This window comes from Pezoporus flaviventris, unplaced genomic scaffold, assembly GCF_033815535.1.
Source record: "Pezoporus flaviventris isolate CSIRO_AGI_PZ_B2104156 unplaced genomic scaffold, CSIRO_AGI_Pfla_v1 ptg000108l, whole genome shotgun sequence".
In the NCBI taxonomy this organism is placed as follows: domain Eukaryota; kingdom Metazoa; phylum Chordata; class Aves; order Psittaciformes; family Psittacidae; genus Pezoporus; species Pezoporus flaviventris.
The window spans coordinates 15,489-36,188 of NW_026892656.1; the positions used below are offsets into that span (position 1 = coordinate 15,489).

General features: G+C 43.3%; 1 protein-coding gene across 1 annotated transcript in view; it reads left to right on the forward strand.

Annotated features, from left to right (window-relative positions):
- Positions 1-13,983, forward strand: part of KANK1 (KN motif and ankyrin repeat domains 1) — a 28,583-nt gene extending 14,600 nt beyond the window's left edge. Inside the window, 7 exon segments of the mRNA XM_061477775.1 lie at positions 172-381; positions 2,308-2,395; positions 6,806-7,025; positions 9,036-9,178; positions 9,712-9,912; positions 12,238-12,336; positions 12,989-13,983. Of these exon segments, the coding sequence (XP_061333759.1) occupies positions 172-381; positions 2,308-2,395; positions 6,806-7,025; positions 9,036-9,178; positions 9,712-9,912; positions 12,238-12,336; positions 12,989-13,051 (1,024 nt within the window). The 3' untranslated portion in view covers positions 13,052-13,983.
- The last annotated feature ends 6,717 nt before the right edge of the window (positions 13,984-20,700 follow it).

A 20,700-nucleotide genomic window follows, 5' to 3' on the forward strand; every position in this document is an offset into this window, starting at 1 on the left:
GTGTTAGCTGGCACTGACACTGAGTTCGTAAGTAGAAAAGGTCTCTTGAGTAGAAAACAGCAGGACTAAACCTTGGCAAGATGTTTTTCAACTTGCACCAGCGCAAGTGGCTACCAACCACTGCTGAAAGCCACTGAGCAAACAGCCTGCCCCTACCCAACCTTCCCCCAGGTACGAGACGACATCCAGCGATGACTCCAGCTCCGAGGAGAGCTCCTCCTCAGATTCAGAGGAGGAGTGCGAGGGCCACGAGTATCCACACAGCCAGCACACAGAGGAGGGGCAGCCAGTGCCCCATGCTCCTGAGGTCTGCACCATGGGGCCAGAGAAGGAGAGTACCTCCCAGGAGTGCGAGGCGGAAGACGTGGAAATCAGAGAGAGGTAGGCTGCTAACCCTCTCTTGAGTGCCTCTGAGGCTGTTACGCTGCCTCATTGCTTGGGGCAAACCATGGGCTGTGCCAGTACTGGTTGAGAACGCACCAGCCCCATCACTGCTTGACTGCTGCCTGCTTCTCTCCTCCTTAAGCAGGTAACCAGATGTGGTTTCATGCTAAAAGAACCATGTGTGAGCAGGAAGAAGGTGTCAGAGGGTGTCCTTTCCAGTGGCTGGCCCCAGCAGCTTTAAATGGCCGATTTATAGGGAGATCCAGATGGCTCCCTCCAGGCAGAGGCTGTCACAGATCACAAACAGCACTTGTCTGGGAGCAGGCAATGCCTGGTCTGTAAAACAATAAGTAAGCAAATGGGCCTTGAACCATGCACACTAGGTCAGCAGTCTGCTGGAAGTGCATCTTCCACATCTTAGCCGCGGCTGGTGCTGCTCTATAAGACAGTTGGGTACCATTAGCAAGGAGCTCATCCAACTCTGAGGTCATATACTTCGTACGAGATCATATACTATGACAGCATTAGGGCTGCTGTCATACCACTGGTTCAGCATTTCATGTCTAAGTTACTTTTCACATTGATGGTAATGATCTGTGTAGGGTAGCATATGACAGGCAAGACATTTTTCTTTTTGTGCATGGAAAGCAGTAGTGTGGTGAGTTTTTACTGATTCTTGATTAGTGAACGGAATAAAGAAAGTATGAACAAAGATAATGAAGGGGTATTATACTGGGTTTGCTAAATGTTTACAAGTGTGTTAGCTTAGAAAATTATGTAAATGGAATCTAGGACAAAATATGACGTGTTTCACTGGACATAAACTTATCAAACTTACCTGTAATTATCAACTGCTAAATAAAAGAGATGCAGAAATTAATGATTAAAAGCCATTCATAGGCCTTGGAGCTGTGAGTTTTGAAGTGCCCTGAGCTTTATTTATACAGTACTGTAGGATGGCCTGTTATTTTACAGGTGGCATAAAAAGATGGTGAATTTCTCAGAGGAGCTCTCTGTATTTACCTTAGCAAGAGGTGAGTGTGAGGAGGAGCAGCAGGACAGCCTAGATAGCCATGTACACCTGGGGAGCATGTTCTTTGCAAGCTGGCTGCCCTGGCAATGCCCTCCAAGGGGAGGAGGCAGGGCGCATGGCCATGTGGGACTGAGCGTGGTCCATGAAACAGTGGAGCATTTCGTTGCTCTGGAAGCAGCAGCAGCTGGCTTGTAACACTGCAGGGCTAAAATGCCTGCCATCCATACATGAGTATGTTAGCCTCTCTGTTTCTTGGGAGATTTTTCCAGGAAAGTTGCCATTATTTATGGTGGGTTGTAGGCAGAGATGGTTGGCCACAGCCTGGTGTTGGCATGGGCATGGGCCTTCTCATTTTCAGCTTTTCCTTGAGTTTTGAAATTTGTGATAGAAAGTGGGCAGAAGTGAAAACATGAAAGAGGACTGAGGAAAGAGATTGAATTTCCAGAGTGGAAGGGATGAAAAAGGCTGGTTCCAGTGAGCAGGAGCTGGCAGGAGGCACTGACTGTGGCCTTTCCCACAAGTTAATTTCCATCAGAACTATCATTATTTCCTCAAGTTAATCAGGTAATCAAAGCACTGGGTATGTAATACATGCTCTGCAGTCATACAGCAGTACGTGAGAATTTCCACTAGAAGAGTTGCCAAGTCTAAAGCATAGAAGTGATGTGTCACCTTCTCTCCATTCCCACTGCTCCTCTTTGGTACATCTCCGCTTGCTGTGGAGTTAGTCCCTGTGAAGAAGAGCTGCCAGAGCAGCTTCTGCATTGCAGCAGCTAATGGCTTGCCTGGAAACATTCATTCCCACACAACTTTCAGAAGAGTGAATGTTTCTATGCTGAAACATCAAGAGAAAAATTGAAACATGCCATGTATTTTGCTGTCTTCCTCAGATATGAACTAAGCGAAAAGATGCTTTCTGCCTGTCACCTGCTAAGAAACAACATGGACGACCCAAAGGCATTGACCAACAAAGATGTGGTAAGCAATGCAAGGCAAAATTCTCTCTGAGGTGTAACAGGAAAACTTCAAGGAGCTTAACTTGTGGTTTTGCAGGACCAGCACTGCAGTGTCTAGGTAGAAGAGCATTTCAGCTTTCCTGGAAAAGTCACAAAGTGCTTTTTCTATCAGGACTTCTTTCCCAAAAGCGTACTTGTGCTTTGTATGCTGGGGTGTTGTCATCCCAAGGCACACACGTAAAAATAGTAACACAGAAGTGCAGTTTCAACACATCTGTGCATTCCCGTGTTATTTTTGTAAGTGCTGCTTTAGCATGAGTCTGGGCAGCTCTCATTAAGAGACTGTACAGGGGTGAGGAGCCTGTTTATTCCTATGACAAAAGCTCAAGAGTCTGTTCTTAAAGTGCTCTGTCTCCTGAGCACAGGAATACTCTTCCTGTCTCACTACATTGGCAGCTTTTATCAGTGCAGCAGGGAGTAAGCAGGATTAGCTGTTATATTCAGTCTCAAGAAATAAGGTTGAGTTTGCTTCATGTAGGAATTGACTGTGTGCCTCCTATAGGACTTACCTGTGCTACTTTGTGAGGGCAATCTGAAATCAGAGGAACACTGCTTATTGATACGAAATTAATTCTGTATCTGTTACAGTTGTGTGTTGATGTAAAGGCAACAACCCAGTGCCAGTCTCCTCTACCATAGAGCATCTGCAGCTTCTTAAAGGCAATAATATTGTCAGTAATACACAGACAATAATGTTGTCTGTGTTCAGTTCTGACATTTGTGGTGCAGGGAATGTTTTGAAAGGTTGTTTAATACAGTTGTGATAGGTAGTTTTTAATCCTGTTTCAGTCCTTCAGGAGTGTAGTTTAGGCATTTGAACAACTAACATTTCAGGTCCAGTTGGAGTTGATAGTGTCAAAAATGGCACAACCATCTGATAATCTCTCCGTTGGAAGTGTAATTTGAATGTACGTTTTTCTTTCTTGTGCTTAAGATGTTTGCTACCGCAAGCGGTGCTTTGTAACTGGAAACTGCAGACAAATCACCTCTTGTTCTCTGTCTGTGATAAAGAAGTCTCGTCCAAAAAAGCTAGGGATCTGTATAAATTGTCCCAACTTCTTCCAGCATACTCAGCTCTTGTAGCTGCTGTTTACATCAGAAAGGACTTCAGACTGCTTCTTTTGGGATGTGATGGATTTCTTGAATTAAAAAAGTGTACCATTTACTTAATAATGCGTGTGATGCTGTGACTAAAAATAATTTCTTAGTAAATAATTTCTTAGGCACTTAGTAGTGCCTAAAATAAAAACAATATTTATACTGTGCCGTTTTATGACCACTTTCATGTTTCAGCTCTCTGTGATTGCAAGACACATGGTCTCTTAACTCAAATGGCTGGACCTTGTGAGTTTTTATTACAGTAATAGTGATGTAGAATATTCTGTGTATATGTATGTAGTACAGGTATATACGTAGTATTGACATGTGTAGTATATTCTTCTTTTACCAGACATGGCACCCTCTACAGCTACTGGTACAGGTCATCTGTGCTTTCCCCAAAATCTAGAGAAATGTGCTGTCTTCTCTGCAAAATTGTTCTTGAACTTACTGCCCACTTTGCAGGAAGGGGTTTATGAGAAGGCAGACACGGTGGTAATTCCAGGTTAGAGAAATTGTCTCAGAAGGTCAGAACTAATAGTGACTGAAGGAGCTTCCTCGGCTCACAGTTAAACCCACTCCCAACAGGCAGTTACCTGGCCAAAGAGGTTCTTACCCCACCACACTCAGTGATGGAATCACAGAATACTTAGGTTTGGAAAGTACCTTAAGATCATCAATTTCCAACCCCCCTGCCATTGGCAGGGATGCCTCACACTAGACCGTGTTACCCAAGGCTTTGTCCAACCTGTGAGGGACGGAGCATTTACCACTTTTTTGTGCAACCCATTCCAGTGCCTCACCACCCTCACAGTAAAGAATTTCTTCCTTATATCTAACCTGAACTTCCCCTATTTAAGTTTAAACCCATTATCTCTTGTCCTATCACTACAGTCCCTAATGAAGAGTCCCTCCCCAGCATCCCTATAGGCCCCCTTCAGATACTGGAAGGCTGCTATGAGGTCTCCACGCAGCCTTCTCTTCTCCAGGCTGAACAGCCCCAACTTTCTCAGCCTGTCTTCATATGGGAGGTGCTCCAGTCCCTTGATCATCCTCGTGGCCCTCCTATGGACTTGTTCCAACAGTTCCATGTCCTTCTTATGTTGAGGACACCAGAACTGCACACAATACTCCAGGTGAGGTCTCACGAGAGCAGAGTAGAGGGGCAGGATCACCTCCTTCGACCTGCTGGTTACGCTCCTTTTGATGCAGCCCAGGATACAGTTGGCTTTCTGGGCTGCAAGCACACACTGAAGCTGGCTCATGTTCATTTTCTCATTGACCAACACCCCCAAGTCCTTCCCCACAGGGCTGCTCTGAATCACTTACTCCCAGCCTGTAGCTGTGCCTGGGATTGCTCTGACCCAGGTGTAGGACCTTGCACTTCACATTGTTGAACTTCATAAGATTGTCATTGGCATGACCTCTCAAGCATGTCCAGGTCCCTTTGGGTGACATTCCTTCCCTCCAGTGTGTCAACCGCACCACACAGCTTGGTGTCATCGGCAGGCTTGCTGAGGGCTCATCAATCCCACTGTCCGTGTCACTGACAAAGATGTTGAACAGCATCCATCCCAACACTGACCCCTGAGGGACACCACTCATCACCGGTCTCCATGGGGACAACTCTCTGCAGCCATACAGCTAATTCTTTATCCACCAAGTGGGCCATCCATCAAATCCTTGTCTCTCCAGCTTAGAGACAAGGATGTTATGCAGGACAGCGTTGAACGCTTTGCAGAAGTCCAGGGAGATGACATTTAGTGCTTTGCGCCCATCCATCAGTTCTGTGGCCCCATCATAGAAGGCCACCAAGTTGGTCAGGCAGGATTTCCCCTTAGTGAAGCCATGCTGGCTGTCACCAAGCACCTTGTTGTTTTTCATGTGCCTTAGCGTGCCTTCCAGGAGAATCTGCTCCAAGATTTTGCCAGGCACAGAGGTGAGACTGACTGGTCTATAGTTCCCCAGATCTTCCTTTTTCCCTTTCTTGAAAATGCAAGTTCCCTTTTTCCAGTCATCGGGGAAAAAATTCATGACTGCCATGATTTTTCAAATATGATGGCCAGTGGCTTAACAACTTCATTTGCCAGCTCCTTCAGGACCCATGGACAGATTTCATCAGATCCCATGAACTTGTACATATTCAGGTTCTTAAGATGGTCTCAAACCTGATCCTCTCCTACAGTGGGTCCAAGGTCTTCATTCTCACAGTCCCTGCGTCTGCCTCCCAAGACTTGGGTGGTTTGGGCAGAGCACTTGCCAATGAAGATTGAGGCAAAGAAGTCATTGAGAACCTCAGCCTTCTCCAAATCCAGCGTAGCTAATTCTCTCGTCCATACCACTGGGAAAGTTTATCCTGAATGTCTAGCTTGCATCTTCTAATTGCAGCTGCAATCCCTCACTATTATAGCCATCCCTCCTGCAGTTGAAGAACAGGTTCTCTCTTTTCTTACTGCAACAGCCTTCTGCACTGTGAAAATGCTGTGGGGTTCCTTTCCACAGCTGTTCTTTCAGCAGAGCATCTCCAGTCCTTCCTGTATGTCCCATACATAGTTCAGATTTCCTTGACTTGAAATTGTTCTCACTGCTCATATTTGAAACAATTTCAGCCCAGTCTTTCATGTCATTCAGTATTAGGCCAGCCAACGTAGTCCAGCTGCTTCCTTCATAGTGCTAGGCAGTGAGAAGGGACTGCATCACGTGCAATGGAACTTACAGATCTGTTTATTCAGCCCAAAACAGTATTTGCCTTTTTCATTACAATGTGATGTTGATGGCTCTGCTTCAGCTTGTGATCTTCTGTACTGCCCCGCTCTTCTTCAGAACTGCAGTCCAGATAGTTCGTCATGCATTTGATAATTCATGCTTTGGAATTGGTCCTAATTGACTTACCGTGCTGCAGGTTTAAGCCCCCAAGAAACATGCACTCCCACTGCTGGTTTATCAGTGATTTATAAACTTAGTCAAGTATTTCATGGAGATAGTTCACCAGTATTTGGTGCCCTGGGAGTAATCTCATCCTAAAATACTGTGTCCTCAGAGGTGAGCCATTCTTGAAAATGAGATCAAATGAGAGGAGTTAAACAATTGGTGTTTTAATAGAGGGGTTTAGTCAGAGGGTTTAGCTTCGATCTGTACAACTTGTTTGTGAGCTGAATGCTTTCTTCCCACATTTGACTAAAAAAGGCTTGACCTCCTGCATGGCTGACTTGTGGGATGGCAAGTCCTTTAAGTAGATTGCCCATATGTAAATTTTTCTGTCTTGGTTTTGCAGAGGTTTTGTTTAAATACTATCCAGCATGAGTGGTTTCGTGTCTCAAGTCAGAAGTCAGCTGTCCCTGAAATGGTTGGAGATTACATAACTGCTTTTGAAGAGATTTCTCCTGCTGTCCTCAGACATATCATCAATATGGCAGATGGAAATGGAAACACAGCTCTGCATTACAGCGTCTCACATTCTAACTTTGAAATTGTAAAGTTGCTTCTGGATGCAAGTAGGTTGACTTGTTTGCATAGTTTTTTTTATTATTATTTTTTGGTTTTTCAATCCTCGTGGTTGAAATTCTTGATAAGCAAGAAGTCAAGTTTGGGCTTCCTCCAGCAGCTGTTAACATTTACACGGTGGCTCACTTGTGTACTCTAGAATCCTTGTTTTAGTGCTAGCTTTGGAGGTGGTGGTGGTGGTGATGATGGCTCTTGAAGAACTTCCAAAAACACTCAAGTAAATTATATATAGAGTTGACCAGTGTTTGGGACAGATGGGTGGATCCTGACTCTTGCACTGTAGCCCAGATTCAGCAGCACCAATGTCCAGCAGTTTACTTTGGAGACAGCAGAGCTGCTGCTGAGCCAAAGGTAGGAGGATACTGGTGGAGGAAGATGCACTGAGGTATAAACATCCATGGTAAATACTCAAACTAGACTAGCTTTATCTTACTAAAGCAATACACATGCTTTTTCTGGCCACCATCTTGACATGTCTCTGCTGCTTTCCTGAAACTGGAGCAATATGGCATTCTGCCACATAGGAGTATTTTCCTGATCCATGAGCAATGTGGTGATGTTTCATGTGGTTGCTTCTGTTGTTGATCTTTCTCTGGATCACCTTGCCATACAGGTGCAGAGAGGGTGATGGCAGAGGGGAGACTCCAGAGTCTCTGCTCTTTCTCACATGCACTAAGACAGAAGGTGTCACACTTCGGAGCTGGTCCCAGGCAGGATGTGCTCTGTGTGGGCCTTGTTTTGCTCACTAACTGAAGTTTCTTTCTCTAATCTAGTTGGTTGTGAAGCTTTAATTAGGCAAAGGAAATGCCTGGAGTGGTAAGCTTAGCAATAATTACAAATCCAGAAGGGTAGCATCAGGTAAACAAGGATATTAATGACACAAATCTCAAGTTTGATAACCCAGCACATCTGTCACACATGCCGAGACTTCTGTGCAGGAAAGCAAGCACTCTGAAATCTCTGGTCCTGTTTGGGGGCAGCCAGTTGGGAACAGTGAGTCATAGCAGGGGAATGCAGGGAATGTCAGGAACAGAGTGAAATGCAGCAGGCTGGCTCTTCAGCACAGTGGTGGGAAGGCTTCCCTGGCTATCTCAGGGTAGCATGAGTATGCTCATCTGTTGCTTCAAATCAGGACTCCTGTAGCTTACAGCAGCTGGTATATTCCTATGTACACAGTGGGTTTTGACTGTAAAATCCAAAACCATGACTAGTGCCAGGTATACAGGAGCACATTGCACATGACAGCACTTGGGAAATATTTGTGAACAAGCAAATTCCTTCAGGTTTTAACAGTCCTCCTCTGGACCATGTCTAAGTGGTCAGTCACTGTTTGCAGTGTGGTTATATCACAGGCAGATTCTTGGTCCAAGATCTCTCTATCTGTGTGTCCACTGGGAAGAACAAAATGCTCCTCTGTATCATCATGCAGTGTTACCAAGAGGACATATAGAAAAACAGCTTTGCTTATTAGCCATACAGAAAAAAAGTCAAAATGTGACCTCAGAAAACACAGCTCTGCTGAAGTAGTCTAGTCAGGGTAGGAGAGCATCACTTCCAATAAATGCTCATTACTCATAAAGTAATGCATGTAGCAGTGTCATGTTTGGCTTCAGTGGCTTCACAGTAGTATGGACTCTCAGGAGAGGAGTTTTAAGACTCTCCTGATGGTATTCCTGGGACCCCATTGCTCATGTCAAATTTCAGACCACTTGCTCATACAAAAGGAAAAAAACACACAAAGAAAGCCCTAAATGATGATGTATAAAATGGCTATGTGCTCTCCTTTGTGTTGCATGCATAGAAGAGAACCCTTTTCTTTCTCAGGCTCAAGAGCACCCGTTTTTCTTTTCCCCACTTTCCCTTGAATTGCTTCCATTGTGACAGCAGTCACTCCTTTTTCTTCTTATAGGCTCTCTACTAACAGTTTATTCAGTTCATTAGCACAATTGCTGCTTTTTGGGTTTCTGCTTTCCAAAAAAAATTATCTCATCCTTCTGCAGATGTCTGTAATGTAAATCATCAGAACAAGGCTGGCTATACCCCCATCATGCTTGCTGCGCTTGCAGCTGTGGAAGCAGAGAAGGACATGAGGATAGTGGAGGAACTGTTCAGCTGCGGAGATGTGAATGCTAAAGCCAGCCAGGTCAGTCAAATGGTTCACAAGACACCATTCGCCCTCTGGGGTCTTTTTATCTTTCTTTCCATGCTTTCATCCCTGCTCCACTGGTTCAGCTTTCGCATTTGTCTACTTTCACCCTCTGCAGTCTTTGATGTTTGTGTATGGTTTTGATTCCTATATACAAAATGGAGCCTTGGAAAAACAGTTGAGCTTCAGGTCTGTATCTCTTCTAAAAATGATTGAATATTATGTGAAAGAACCATTATTGAGTTTTGGGATACATTTACAAATTTTGCACCATTTAGCTTCTTCAGGGGAACTCCAGATGCTTGAAAATGGATATGCTATCTTCCACTAATTTAATAAATAGCTGTGTCAATATGGGATAGATTGTGCATAAAAGGTATTTAAATAATAGCAAGCAGGGCCTTGACTGTGCCGTATAAAATAACAATTTTTTTTTTTTTCCCAGAAGAAGCACTGCCAAAAAATAAGTATGCATGCTTTGCCACTGATTATCTGTGTAGTTATTTCATTCTCCTCTTCTTTCCACGCAGGCTGGTCAGACTGCACTGATGCTAGCTGTAAGTCATGGGCGGATAGACATGGTTAGAGCTTTACTGGCCTGTGGTGCAGACGTCAATATCCAGGACGACGAGGGCTCAACAGCTCTTATGTGTGCTAGTGAGCACGGACACGTAGAGATTGTCAAACTTCTGCTGGCTCAGCCTGGGTGTAATGGCACCCTGGAGGACAATGTGAGTCACGTTTCCAGATAGTGCTTCATCAGACAGCTTCTCCACTCTGGAATGTGTTTCTAATTCAGGTTTTCTTTATTCAGTGGAGAATTGCTGAAATCTAGTTACACGGACCTCTGACTCACAGTGCCAAAGTACCAAGTGCATGATGCTCTGCTTAGTAGTAGCAAAAGGTGTGATTATTTGGCTAGTATCTTTGCTTTGCTAACAGACTTATCCAGTAGCAATTTCTGTGGTTAGCTGTAGGTGTGCAGGAACTGGAACAGAAAATAACATTTTCTAGCTCATGGTGAAACATCTTCTCATATTCCTTCCCCTGTTCTCAGAAGTCTTCCAATTTTCAGTTAGAACCTTATCTGGTGACTTCACAACTTTGCTATGTTGTTTTCCTTGTCCATGGCAAATATAAACCCTAGAGTTCTCTTCATAGAATGTTCACACAGTGTGTTCATCATGACTTATTAAGAGTACCGGTTTAGTCTCAGTCATGAAGCAACATTGTCCTGACAGTAAACAGATAGAGGCTGTAACTTCAGTGGCACGTGAGACACTCACCTTTCTTGTTTGCAGACACTGCCAGCAGACAATTTGATCTGTAGACTTCTTAAGCTGTAAAATACTGACTTAGCCGATTTCTTGCCAGTAGTATGTTCTCATTAACAACATGACTTCTTGGGTACATCTTCCTACTGCTTTACTCACTGAGCACTGAAATTGAGTCTGCGTTTGGGATCTGGGAGAGCAGAGGGTGGTTATTTGTTGAAGCTGTTGCAGAGGAGCAGAGACATCATTTCTGTTCATTCACTCATCTGCTGCAGGAGGAGGCTCAGTTGCCTGGTGGTTCTAGCAGTGTGTAACTGCTAGTTTGAATGTAAGAAGGCCTCAGTATAACAGATACTTTTAGGGGCATTCTAGGTTACTGCAGCCTGGATGCTGTTAGCACTGTTACTCATCAAGTCAATAATTAAAACCGTTATGGAAAATTACACTTATTCCTACAGGCAGTTTGATACTTTTCCCAAGCACAGCTTGTCTGCTACTTATTTATTTTATAATGGGTTTGTCTGAGCTGTGAGATTAAGAGATTTTTAGCATTCCTCTAGCTGTTCTGAATGTGACAGTGATGCTTTTGCAGTCAGCATGATCAGTAGTAAGCTGAGCTTAATTCTACTGATGTATGCCACTCTGACAGTGATTCAGCACCTGTCTAAGAAGTTGACTTTTCCTGGTGTTGACAGTGGAGCATTTGTTGTTCGTGCATTGTATCGCATTGGAGTGAACAACTCTTCTAGATCCCTGTCTGCTCAGGATGTTTATTAGAGACTATGTATAATTGTGCCTGTAGTCTCATAAGAAGACTTTCCACTTCAATGCTATCCATTGTGTCCCACACTGGAAAAAGGATTTTCAGTTTCCTTGAACTGGTGCCACCTTCTCCAGTACCAGCGCTAAAGCAGTGCAAGAAAATGTGCTCCATTCAGACAGACAATGTAAGAGGTGATCCCTATGAAAGGGCATTTCAGATACTGGCATTATTGTGGAAACTTCTGTGCATAAGAGGCAAAAGTCAGGTTGTGGACCAGCAAGCCAGAGATTCGCATCACAGGTTATCGTATCATAGGTTATCACATCACAGGTTATCACATATACTTCTTCTTGAACCAAACATGATATAATGGGAAACAACAGGTCAATAAATTACCCTTTCAGCAAAAGCACTCTTTATTTCTAGCAGCCTCAACAACTATGGTTTCTGAAAGCAATAATATCTTTTGAGAAACAAAAGTGATCAGGAATGTCCATTTGTTTGTAGTTAGACTTCCATCAAGGAGCATTTGGAACTATGAATGCAACTGTTCTTAGTGTTAATGGGAGCTATAACACAACAATTATCATTGTAAAACAGCAATTATAATGATATTTGATTAGTATTTGTCCCTCCCTTACCTTCTCTTCCACTTCTTACTGACATTGCAGTTTCTTTCAGACAGCCCAGTCTTCTGAAGTCACTGGTCTTACACAGCTCTACACGTACTGGTATTGTCATAGTGGCATTCTCACTCTTTCTCAGCAATGGCCGAGAGATCATTTCTCTCGCTGAGAGAAATTGAGGCCTCTGACACTTGGACTGCCTCATCAAACAGCAGTGCAAGGCTTACTGTTACTTAATTCTAATAAAAGAAATTAATCAAGACTCTGAACTAACCTAACTCTGTTGGAGTAGTAGGGTCTCCATAACTTCCCTTCTCTGGGGGCTGATGGGTTTTTTTAAGAGATCTGTTAATGCGCACATGCACTAATTCTGTTCTTCCTTTCTTCTCCTAGGATGGCAGCACAGCACTTTCAATAGCCCTGGAAGCTGGACATAAGGACATAGCTGTTCTTCTTTATGCCCATGTCAACTTCTCCAAAACCCAGTCACCGGTTAGTACACAGCCTCCTACAGTTTATGTATTAACTTGCTACTCCTGAACATAATAGTAAAATATAAACAAAAAATTAACCCTCCAGCAGCTGTACAGCAGCACAGCATATGAAATGTCAGGTTTATTCACAGGATTATTTTTATGCTCATAAGTGAAAATGTGTATTTTTAAATACAGCTCACTGAAGAAGGCTGAACCCTGGCTGCAAGATACCTCCTCCTCCCCTTTATCTGGGGGTATATATAGCTCTCTAGCAGGGTTCACTTCACTGACTCCTGCTGTTATGCAGAGGTGCTGTTGCATCTCTGTAAGGCTAATGATTGACCTGGTCACCAAAACAGAGCTGTTTCTGGAGGTAAAGCTGTCCTAGGTATTCTGGCAACTATCTACCTGCTCTCCCAGGCCCTGAATCACACTCCTGTAAACTGCTCCTAAATGTCACTGTCTAAACAACATGCAGTCTCAGTTACTAGACTGTATGATAGCTGGTACTGTTCGTCCTAAAATGAAAAACAAAAAAGGGAAAAAAAAGAAAGCAAGCAAACTTAATCTGTGCAATTAAAGGCAAGGGACTGAACAGAGTTCTTGCAAGTGTACTTATCTGGCTGAAATAATTTCCCTTTGATTAATTGTTCGTTCCTCTTTTCTAGGGCACTCCTAGGCTTAGCAGAAGGACATCTCCTGGTCCCACCCACAGAGCCACGTTTGAGTAGTAGTGCATGAATATCTGTAAAAATCTCTATGCCATCTTTAAGCTGCTAAATGTTACTGTTTTACTGAGACAGATACTGAATGTAATTGTCTTGTGCCTGAACTCACCAGCAAAGTGAAAGCAGAGATCTAAAGTGCTAAAGGTAGAAAACTGTAAACTTGAAGCAAGCATGTAAGTTAAGTAGTGCTTAGCTGAGAACCTTAGCCAGAACTGTTGTTTTGCTCACCTACTTGTCTTTCTATACACTGGCATAAATCCTGGTTTTCTTTGCTATAGATTATCCTTTCCTGTGTTATGTGCAACCTAAGACTTCTAAAGCTATCCATGCAGGGGTGTCCCGGTGGCTTATCTTTAATCATTCTAAAATGTATTTACTGTGCCTAGATTTTATTACAGTACCCTGTTCATAAATTTCATTCCAACACGATTTTGATGTTTTCAGTTACTCTGAAATTCAGAAGTTGCATTTGCTTATATAGTCAGCTCCGTGGATCTTGAGCTGGTGGGTGAGTAGGTAGGTGTTGGGGATAGCGCCCTTCATCAGGTCTGAAGTTCACTAAATAAGTTGTTGCTAATTGGGGATAATGTATAACTTTTTATATGAAAGATACTAGTATCTATAAAATTAACTCACACAGTATTTTCAGCATTTTATATTCCTTAATAATTAAAAACTACATGAAGAATTACATGTCCTTTTACCATATTTTTATTAATTGTGTCAGTCTATAATCTCCATACATGTTTACTGGAGAGCAAAATTAGAGGTACCAGCTGTATATTCCCCTTGAGTGGAACCGAGTGTAGTTCTTGGTGCGTATTTATGGAATGCTATTCCCTTGTCACATTCACTTTAGTCACGTGTATTGAAATGTTTGAAGTGCCTTAGACTCTTGCCATATTTTCAGAATAAAATTTCATTATGCTGTTTTACTCCTCTCCTGTTTTACATGTGATTTGGCATCATCCAGAAATGCTGCAAATTACAACTGCAGCAGCAAAACGGGGTAGATTGCTAAGTCAGGGAAGGGAGGATCTGATGGTTCAAGCCTTTGGGGCTGCTGATACGAGCAGCATTAGTGCCCAGACTAGCGTTTTCCTGAGGACTGGCAGAGTGAAAAGCCCAAGATGATCTGCATTCACTAGTCTTTCACATGATGCAAAGGTTGAACCCTTGCTGTTTGGGAGAGAAGTGGCTTCTCTCGTGACTGTGAGGATCATGGGAAGGCACTGAAGGATGGTGTTCAGGCAGCTTGTTTGAACTGCAGTAAAAAACGTTGAGCTTTATCTTGCAAACAATCATGGCAGCTTGGTGAAGGGGATGCTTTTTACATGGCATTAGAGCAAGTCCTAAGCTAGTCTGTATTCTTGTCAGTTCAGACCTACCAGACGAGACAGAGAAACACACCGCAATGCCTTCCTTCAAGGGACCAAAACACTTCTTTTATGTCCTTTTTCTTTCCCTCCCTATGTCCTTATCAAATAGTTTTTCCTACATAGTCTCTTTGAAATAGGGGGCTGCTGAAGCCATCCCCATCCCATTTGGCCTACATGGACTTGATGGCTTGTACTGCATGAAGTTTCTGTGAGCTCTGACAGTGCTTGGGAGTGTCACAAAGCAAAGGGCAGGTGAAGTCTAACTGCTGGGTGGCACATGTCTTAACATAGTTGCACACAAGCATTCCTCCACCTTGAGGTCGAGAGCCATGACTGGTATTTTTGGGGTTGGTACAGGACCCTGTCTCTCCCTCCACAAGTCAATGGGAGCTCTGGGTGTGATGGGAGGCCTGGGCACACAACAGTCATAGAAGGGTTTAAAAAGTGGACCGGTGGTTAAGGTGGCTTACAACGCAAGAAGAGTCATGTACAGGTGTATTTTAATTTTTTTTTCCCCTCCCCCTTGGCATATCAAACACCAGCACATAAGGGGTTAAATTTTTCTGTGTGATTGCACTGATTTCTAACAGCCCTGACTGGCAGAATTCTGGGGAGGAATCTGACATTTCCAACAGCATGCAAGAGTCAGATTATGCAACTCGAAGTTCCTGGATTTATCTAGGTGCTGCCTTCCTGATAAGCAAAAGGTTTGGCCCAGAACTCACCTTGTAGAGCTTTACAAAATGTTATGTGAAGCTGTGGATTCTGCATTTTTGTGCAAGGTTCAGTTTCTTCCTGAAGGCCCAGTGTCTTACGTTAAAATGCCCAAGCAAAGTGCCCCCAGTTTTAGCTGTATGGTAAAGTAGGGCATTTTGGTATGCCAATTCAGGAAGATTGCCAAAAGCAAACAAATCCTTGGATGTGTTGGTGGATATAGATGAAAAGTACAGAAACTGACTACTTTACTGAAGTCTGTCAGTGTCATTTCTGGCCTAAAATCTTATTAGAGATTTCATGGATTGAGCTGTTAAAAAAAAAAAAAAAAAGGAGAAACATAGATTACTCCCCTTGATATTTTATTATCTTGGATGGCCTTCCTGCCTCTAAGAGGCGGACACCTGCAGCAGTTTATACATTGGAAATCAGGCCCTTCCCTAGGAAATAGTTACGAGGTTCCCAAAAGCATTTGTATCCACCGATGGCCCCTGCAAGCCAAGTTTAATTCCACCTGCTAATGGTGGATAGGATTTATCACAGGTGCTGGGATTACCAGCTGGCATACCAGCTTTGAACTGAACTTCCCCCTACACACTCCCCAGCATTTGTTTTTCAGTTCAGATCAGATGATGACTGACTCAGTATGGTCAAGAAGGTGAATGTTGTCATCACCTTTGAACTCTGACTGTCAGTGAATATATAAAAGCTCTGGCCCCTTTTCAAGACTGTAAAATACAACACTGTCTTTTTCCAGTTACACTGTCATACATTAAGTGAAGCTGCCACTTAGAATCATCTGAAGAGATAAAAGGCAAGTGTTACTGGTAACCCTCGTGGCACATTTTAAAATTATGGAAATTAGCCAACACAATATTGATCTAAACAACAACGACTGAAGAAGCCATTTTTGCAAGACACACAGATTTCATCTTGATACAGCTGGAAGAACTCAAGTTATGCCAGAAATAGCTTTTTCTCCTGGTGTCTCATACTTCTGGCTGCAAAGTCTGGCTGCAAAGTCCAGTTCAGCCATGGTGTGTATAATGCAAGCCTTGGCATCAATCCCTGACACACAGGATTGGCTCTGCTGTGATGGAAGCAGCCCAAAGGCTACAGACATTCTCCTGCCTTTGAAAGCAGATCTGGCCAAAACAGTGCTCATGCTCTTACTGCAGCTGCAAGCAGCCCTCTACAGTGGGCTCTGTGTGCATGCAGGTCTGTAAATTTCATCTCTTCCTGCTCTCGTACATCAAGAGCCTGCATCCAGGTACATCAATTGAAAGCTTAACCACAAGCATCTCCTCACTAAAAAGAGATGCTTTCAGATACTCAGTTCACATGGGGATGCTTGGGGCTGCCACTGAGAGCCCAGTGTGGGGCAAGGGACTGAGGCAGGAGGTTAAGGAGTGATGCTGGAAGACACACAAGTCAGATTTTGCATTAAACACTCATAGAAATAACCACCATGAGATTGGAGGAAAGAGGTACCCAGCCTCTGGTTTGTTTCATATTTCAGTTGGGAACTGCAGAAGTATTAGCTTTCAGTACTCACAGCCCAGTGCAGTGTCTAGGGAAGTCAATTTAAAAAATTCCTGCCCATTTCACTTTGGTTATTGTGTCTCTGTGAGTGCACACACTGAACAGAAGTGCCACGCAAAGCCAGTACAACAAATCAGTGCTACAAAACCTCTGATGTAAGTGTTCTGCTTCCTTAATGATACACACTTTAAGTTTTCCTATTGAAAGAAAAAGTTAAGCATGTTTCCATGCACTGACACCCTGCACAATCCCTAGAAAGATCTCAGGCATTTGGTACCTGCTGTGTGCACTTCAGCTTTAGGAGCCTTAAAGGGAGTGCCAAGGGGCACAGGAGACAAGCTTAATGCACATTCTTTTTCTCCTCTACTATTCTACTCACCTGTGCCACTGGGTGAATGGTAGTCCTTCCCCTTGGCCAGTTCTCTCTGGGAACCATGCCTGTGTATTTTCTGTTTGGTTAGCCAACAGAGCCAGCACCAGCAAAGATAAATTGCCTTTTAAATAACTCTTGCAATACAAAACTGCCCTTCAAAGACCTGTACAGTAGAGACCTGTAATAAAGGCATTGTTATACTCTTAGCAGGGTATTATTAAATACATTATGATTTGCAGACATCAACCTCCATGTCCTCTGAACACCACTACTGCTATTTGCAGGATTGATTTAGAAACATAAAGGGTAACATTTTTGCAAAGCAGTGCATGTGTTTTTGTGCTGATCTGAATGGAAGTAGCAGAGATATTTCTAGGAGATATTTTGGTAATCTTTTTCTTCAACTTTTCACTTAATGGCTTTACTTGCTGTTACAGAAACAGACTTTACTTGAAAGGGTAGCTCATGCTCCCCCAGTAATACTGTCCTTCCTCATTCAGCCACATTAATGTCACAGAGATGCAGATATGCCATTTCATTTGCATACCATGGCAAAGATGAAGATTAATAAACATCCTTCTGCACTTCCTGGCCATGGTATCACACCTCTCTTTGAGGCATGAAAAGCCACCTGCTGTCTCTGGCAGCCATCCTGCAGTTCCACTGTTGCTCTTGGGCATTTTCAGGGGCTGGAAGAGCAACTTTTCTCCTATCCTAGGGGTGAGTGATACTGAGAGCCAGCCAGTTATAACCCCTTGGTAGTGGGGAGGTGTGAACAGGCAGGGTCTGGCCCAGGAAAAGGCTTCCCCCTCTCTGTGCACTCATTCTTGCAAACCTATCATGGGAATTTTCCAGCACAACCACAAATATCTGCTCAGAGGCCCTTTATTGTGGTGCTTTAATCTGCATCACTGGCATAGCAGGAGGAGCAAGCAGCATGTTAATGCCTTCGGCAGTATATGCTGATCTGGGAGAAGTGTGAGTAGAACAGCTGTACAAAGAGATTGAGAGAGATTAGAAACATGGTATGATAATAAAATGGGATTTGGTTTAGGCAAATCAGACTGAAATAACTGGAGAAAAACAATACACATTTGTGGGAGTGGAAGTTAGAAATCTGTAATGCTGAAAGAGAAGTTGCCAGAGAGTGAGTAAATAGGAGTTGGCAGCGCAAGGAGAGCAAAACCAGACCAGGGCTGGAAGTGTGATGAGAGCAAAAATGGTCTATGTGGTTTTTTTGTTCACTTCAGATGGAAGAGAGGCACTCAAAACTGGAAGAAGTAATACAACTTGACACCACTGATGGTCAGTGTGTTCCCAGGCACACAGCTCCAAAGGCTGTGACGATCAACTCTGTTAAACAACATCTGTTAACAAATTGGAAGTTGAAAATAGTAAGTTTAAGAGGATAGTTTTGTTTTACTAAAACACAAATCCTGTAAATAAGGAACTTAAAACATCCCACAGTATGTGACAAGCTGCACAAATGACTTGCAAAGGGGCAGAAAAAGAGATACGCTGGAGGTGAGAAAGTTCTTCAGGTTAGTTTTGCAGAAAATGAGTTTTAGTTCTTGGGAAGCCTGGGTGAGGTTTTAAGTGAATATGAGTTGGTCACCATTTCCATCCACTGTGTCACAAGATAATTGCCCACTCTAGCGTTTCTACAACAATTCCTATTTGGTCAGAATTGTGTCAAGAATTGGTGGGAAAGGAGGCACATGCAGATGTATGAAAATGGGTAAGCATGTGTGTGTTTCTGCAGACGTGCCACAGATAAGACTGTCAATCCCTCCTTGAAGCTGCATGAAGAAAATCACCCAGTGCCTTCCCCTTGTGCCCTGCTGATGTGCCCCTTGACCTGCTGGAGAGCCCAGCAGCACTGCAGCAGTGTGGTGGCCATCCTTCCTTCACCACCCAGGCCTTCCCGGTGGCTTCTCTGCAGAGCTGGGAGACCTCTACAGACAGAATGAACCCAGCAGTGCTGCAAGCATGCAGAGGAAAATAACCAGACTCTAACAGAGGAGTTAGTTACTGGGGTTTGCTGGGGTTTGGGTTGGGGTTTTTTGTGTTTGGTTGGTTTGGGTTGGGGTTTTTAGTGTTCTGGTATTTGTTCTGGTATTGTTTCATTCATTTTCTTCCCCTTTTCATTCATTTTCTTCACCTTTCAACTGTTGACATATGAGCAAGACGCATGCAAGTCTTCATCTTTGATAATTATTTTCTCAACATCACTCAGTTAGTAGACCACTGCTTCCTACACAAGTTTTGTGAGTGAAAGGAGGTCCAGCAGCATTCTCCTGAGATCCAGGGTCAGAAGACAGAAAAATGCTGTTGTTTTTACGCCAGCATTGCCTTTGGAAGAAGTGGGAAGTATTGCAAAACAACTACCAGCAGAAATGTAAGCTTCACAGACAGAAAAGAACCTTGCCATGTCACCCTATGCTAAACTGCAAAACCCCAACAGCTCTTCTACAAAGTCAGCATGGAACCTTCTAGGAAATCTCTAGAGGTGGCATTTTTTGGCGTGTGAGGAACTGGTCTACCCAGGAGAAAGAGTTAGGAGGATGGCCACCCAGCCTCTGAGATCCACCTCTGCTCCAGAATTTAAGGTTTCCCTCAAATTACAGGACGATTTTCTTGAGGATGCTAACAAAAAAATTATCTGTCATGCAACCTGGTGTTTCTGGTGTCCAGGAGTGCCTTTTCCAGCTAAAGTGTGATAAACACACAAACATGTCAACCCCTGCCCCTGGCCAGCAGCAAGACCGAAAAGGACACTTTCCCTAACTTGCAATAGCTGAGGATCAAGTGCTAGAACTAACACTGTCTTTCTCTACCCACAATCACCTTCACTGGTCCACTTACAAACTATAATTAACAGTGCAAACTCATATGGCTTAATCTGGTACTTCAGTTATTTTGACTATCTTTCATGAGTGGTCAAGTGGTGCCCCTTAGAACTTAGTAGCAATGATAATAGCAATGATTTGAGAGATCTTCTTCAAATAGGGAGAAGAGGTAAGTGCAAGACATTCCTTGTAACATCACTGCCAGGCTCCACAACAGCTTCTATTTTTAAAAAATGGGTGTCATGATGTGACCAGATGAGTACAATTATTTAAAAAAAAAAAAAAGGTTGTGTGTGTGCAATTTTCATTTTATTCCTAACATATGTTTTGAAAAAATCATAGGAGGGATCTCATTGGAGCATATAAGAATAAATAGCTACTGGAAGTTGTTTAAGGCTTGTGTTCTCCATCCCATGGACCAGAACATCAACAGGCTGATGGGCTACCAAGTAAAGTGAACATCCAGGCAGGTGTTCAAGGTATGTACAATTCAGCTGGTGGAACACTCTGAATCCTACAAAGAGGAATTATGGCCCATTGTTTAAATAGATACTTGAGCAATTTTAGATGTGCACCCTACTTATTTTCACATGCCTAATGAACAATCTCCTAAGACATTGCTACTGTGAATTCACAGAAGCCGCCTTCCAGTAATAAAAAAGCAATCTCCATGCCTTAGTTTCTTAAAGACAGGTAAGAGAAAATAATAAACAACTACGAAGCAAAGCTAGTCTTCATTCTCAACCCCACTGTGTGTTATCTGTTATAACTTCAAAATCTGAGGGTATTTTAAAA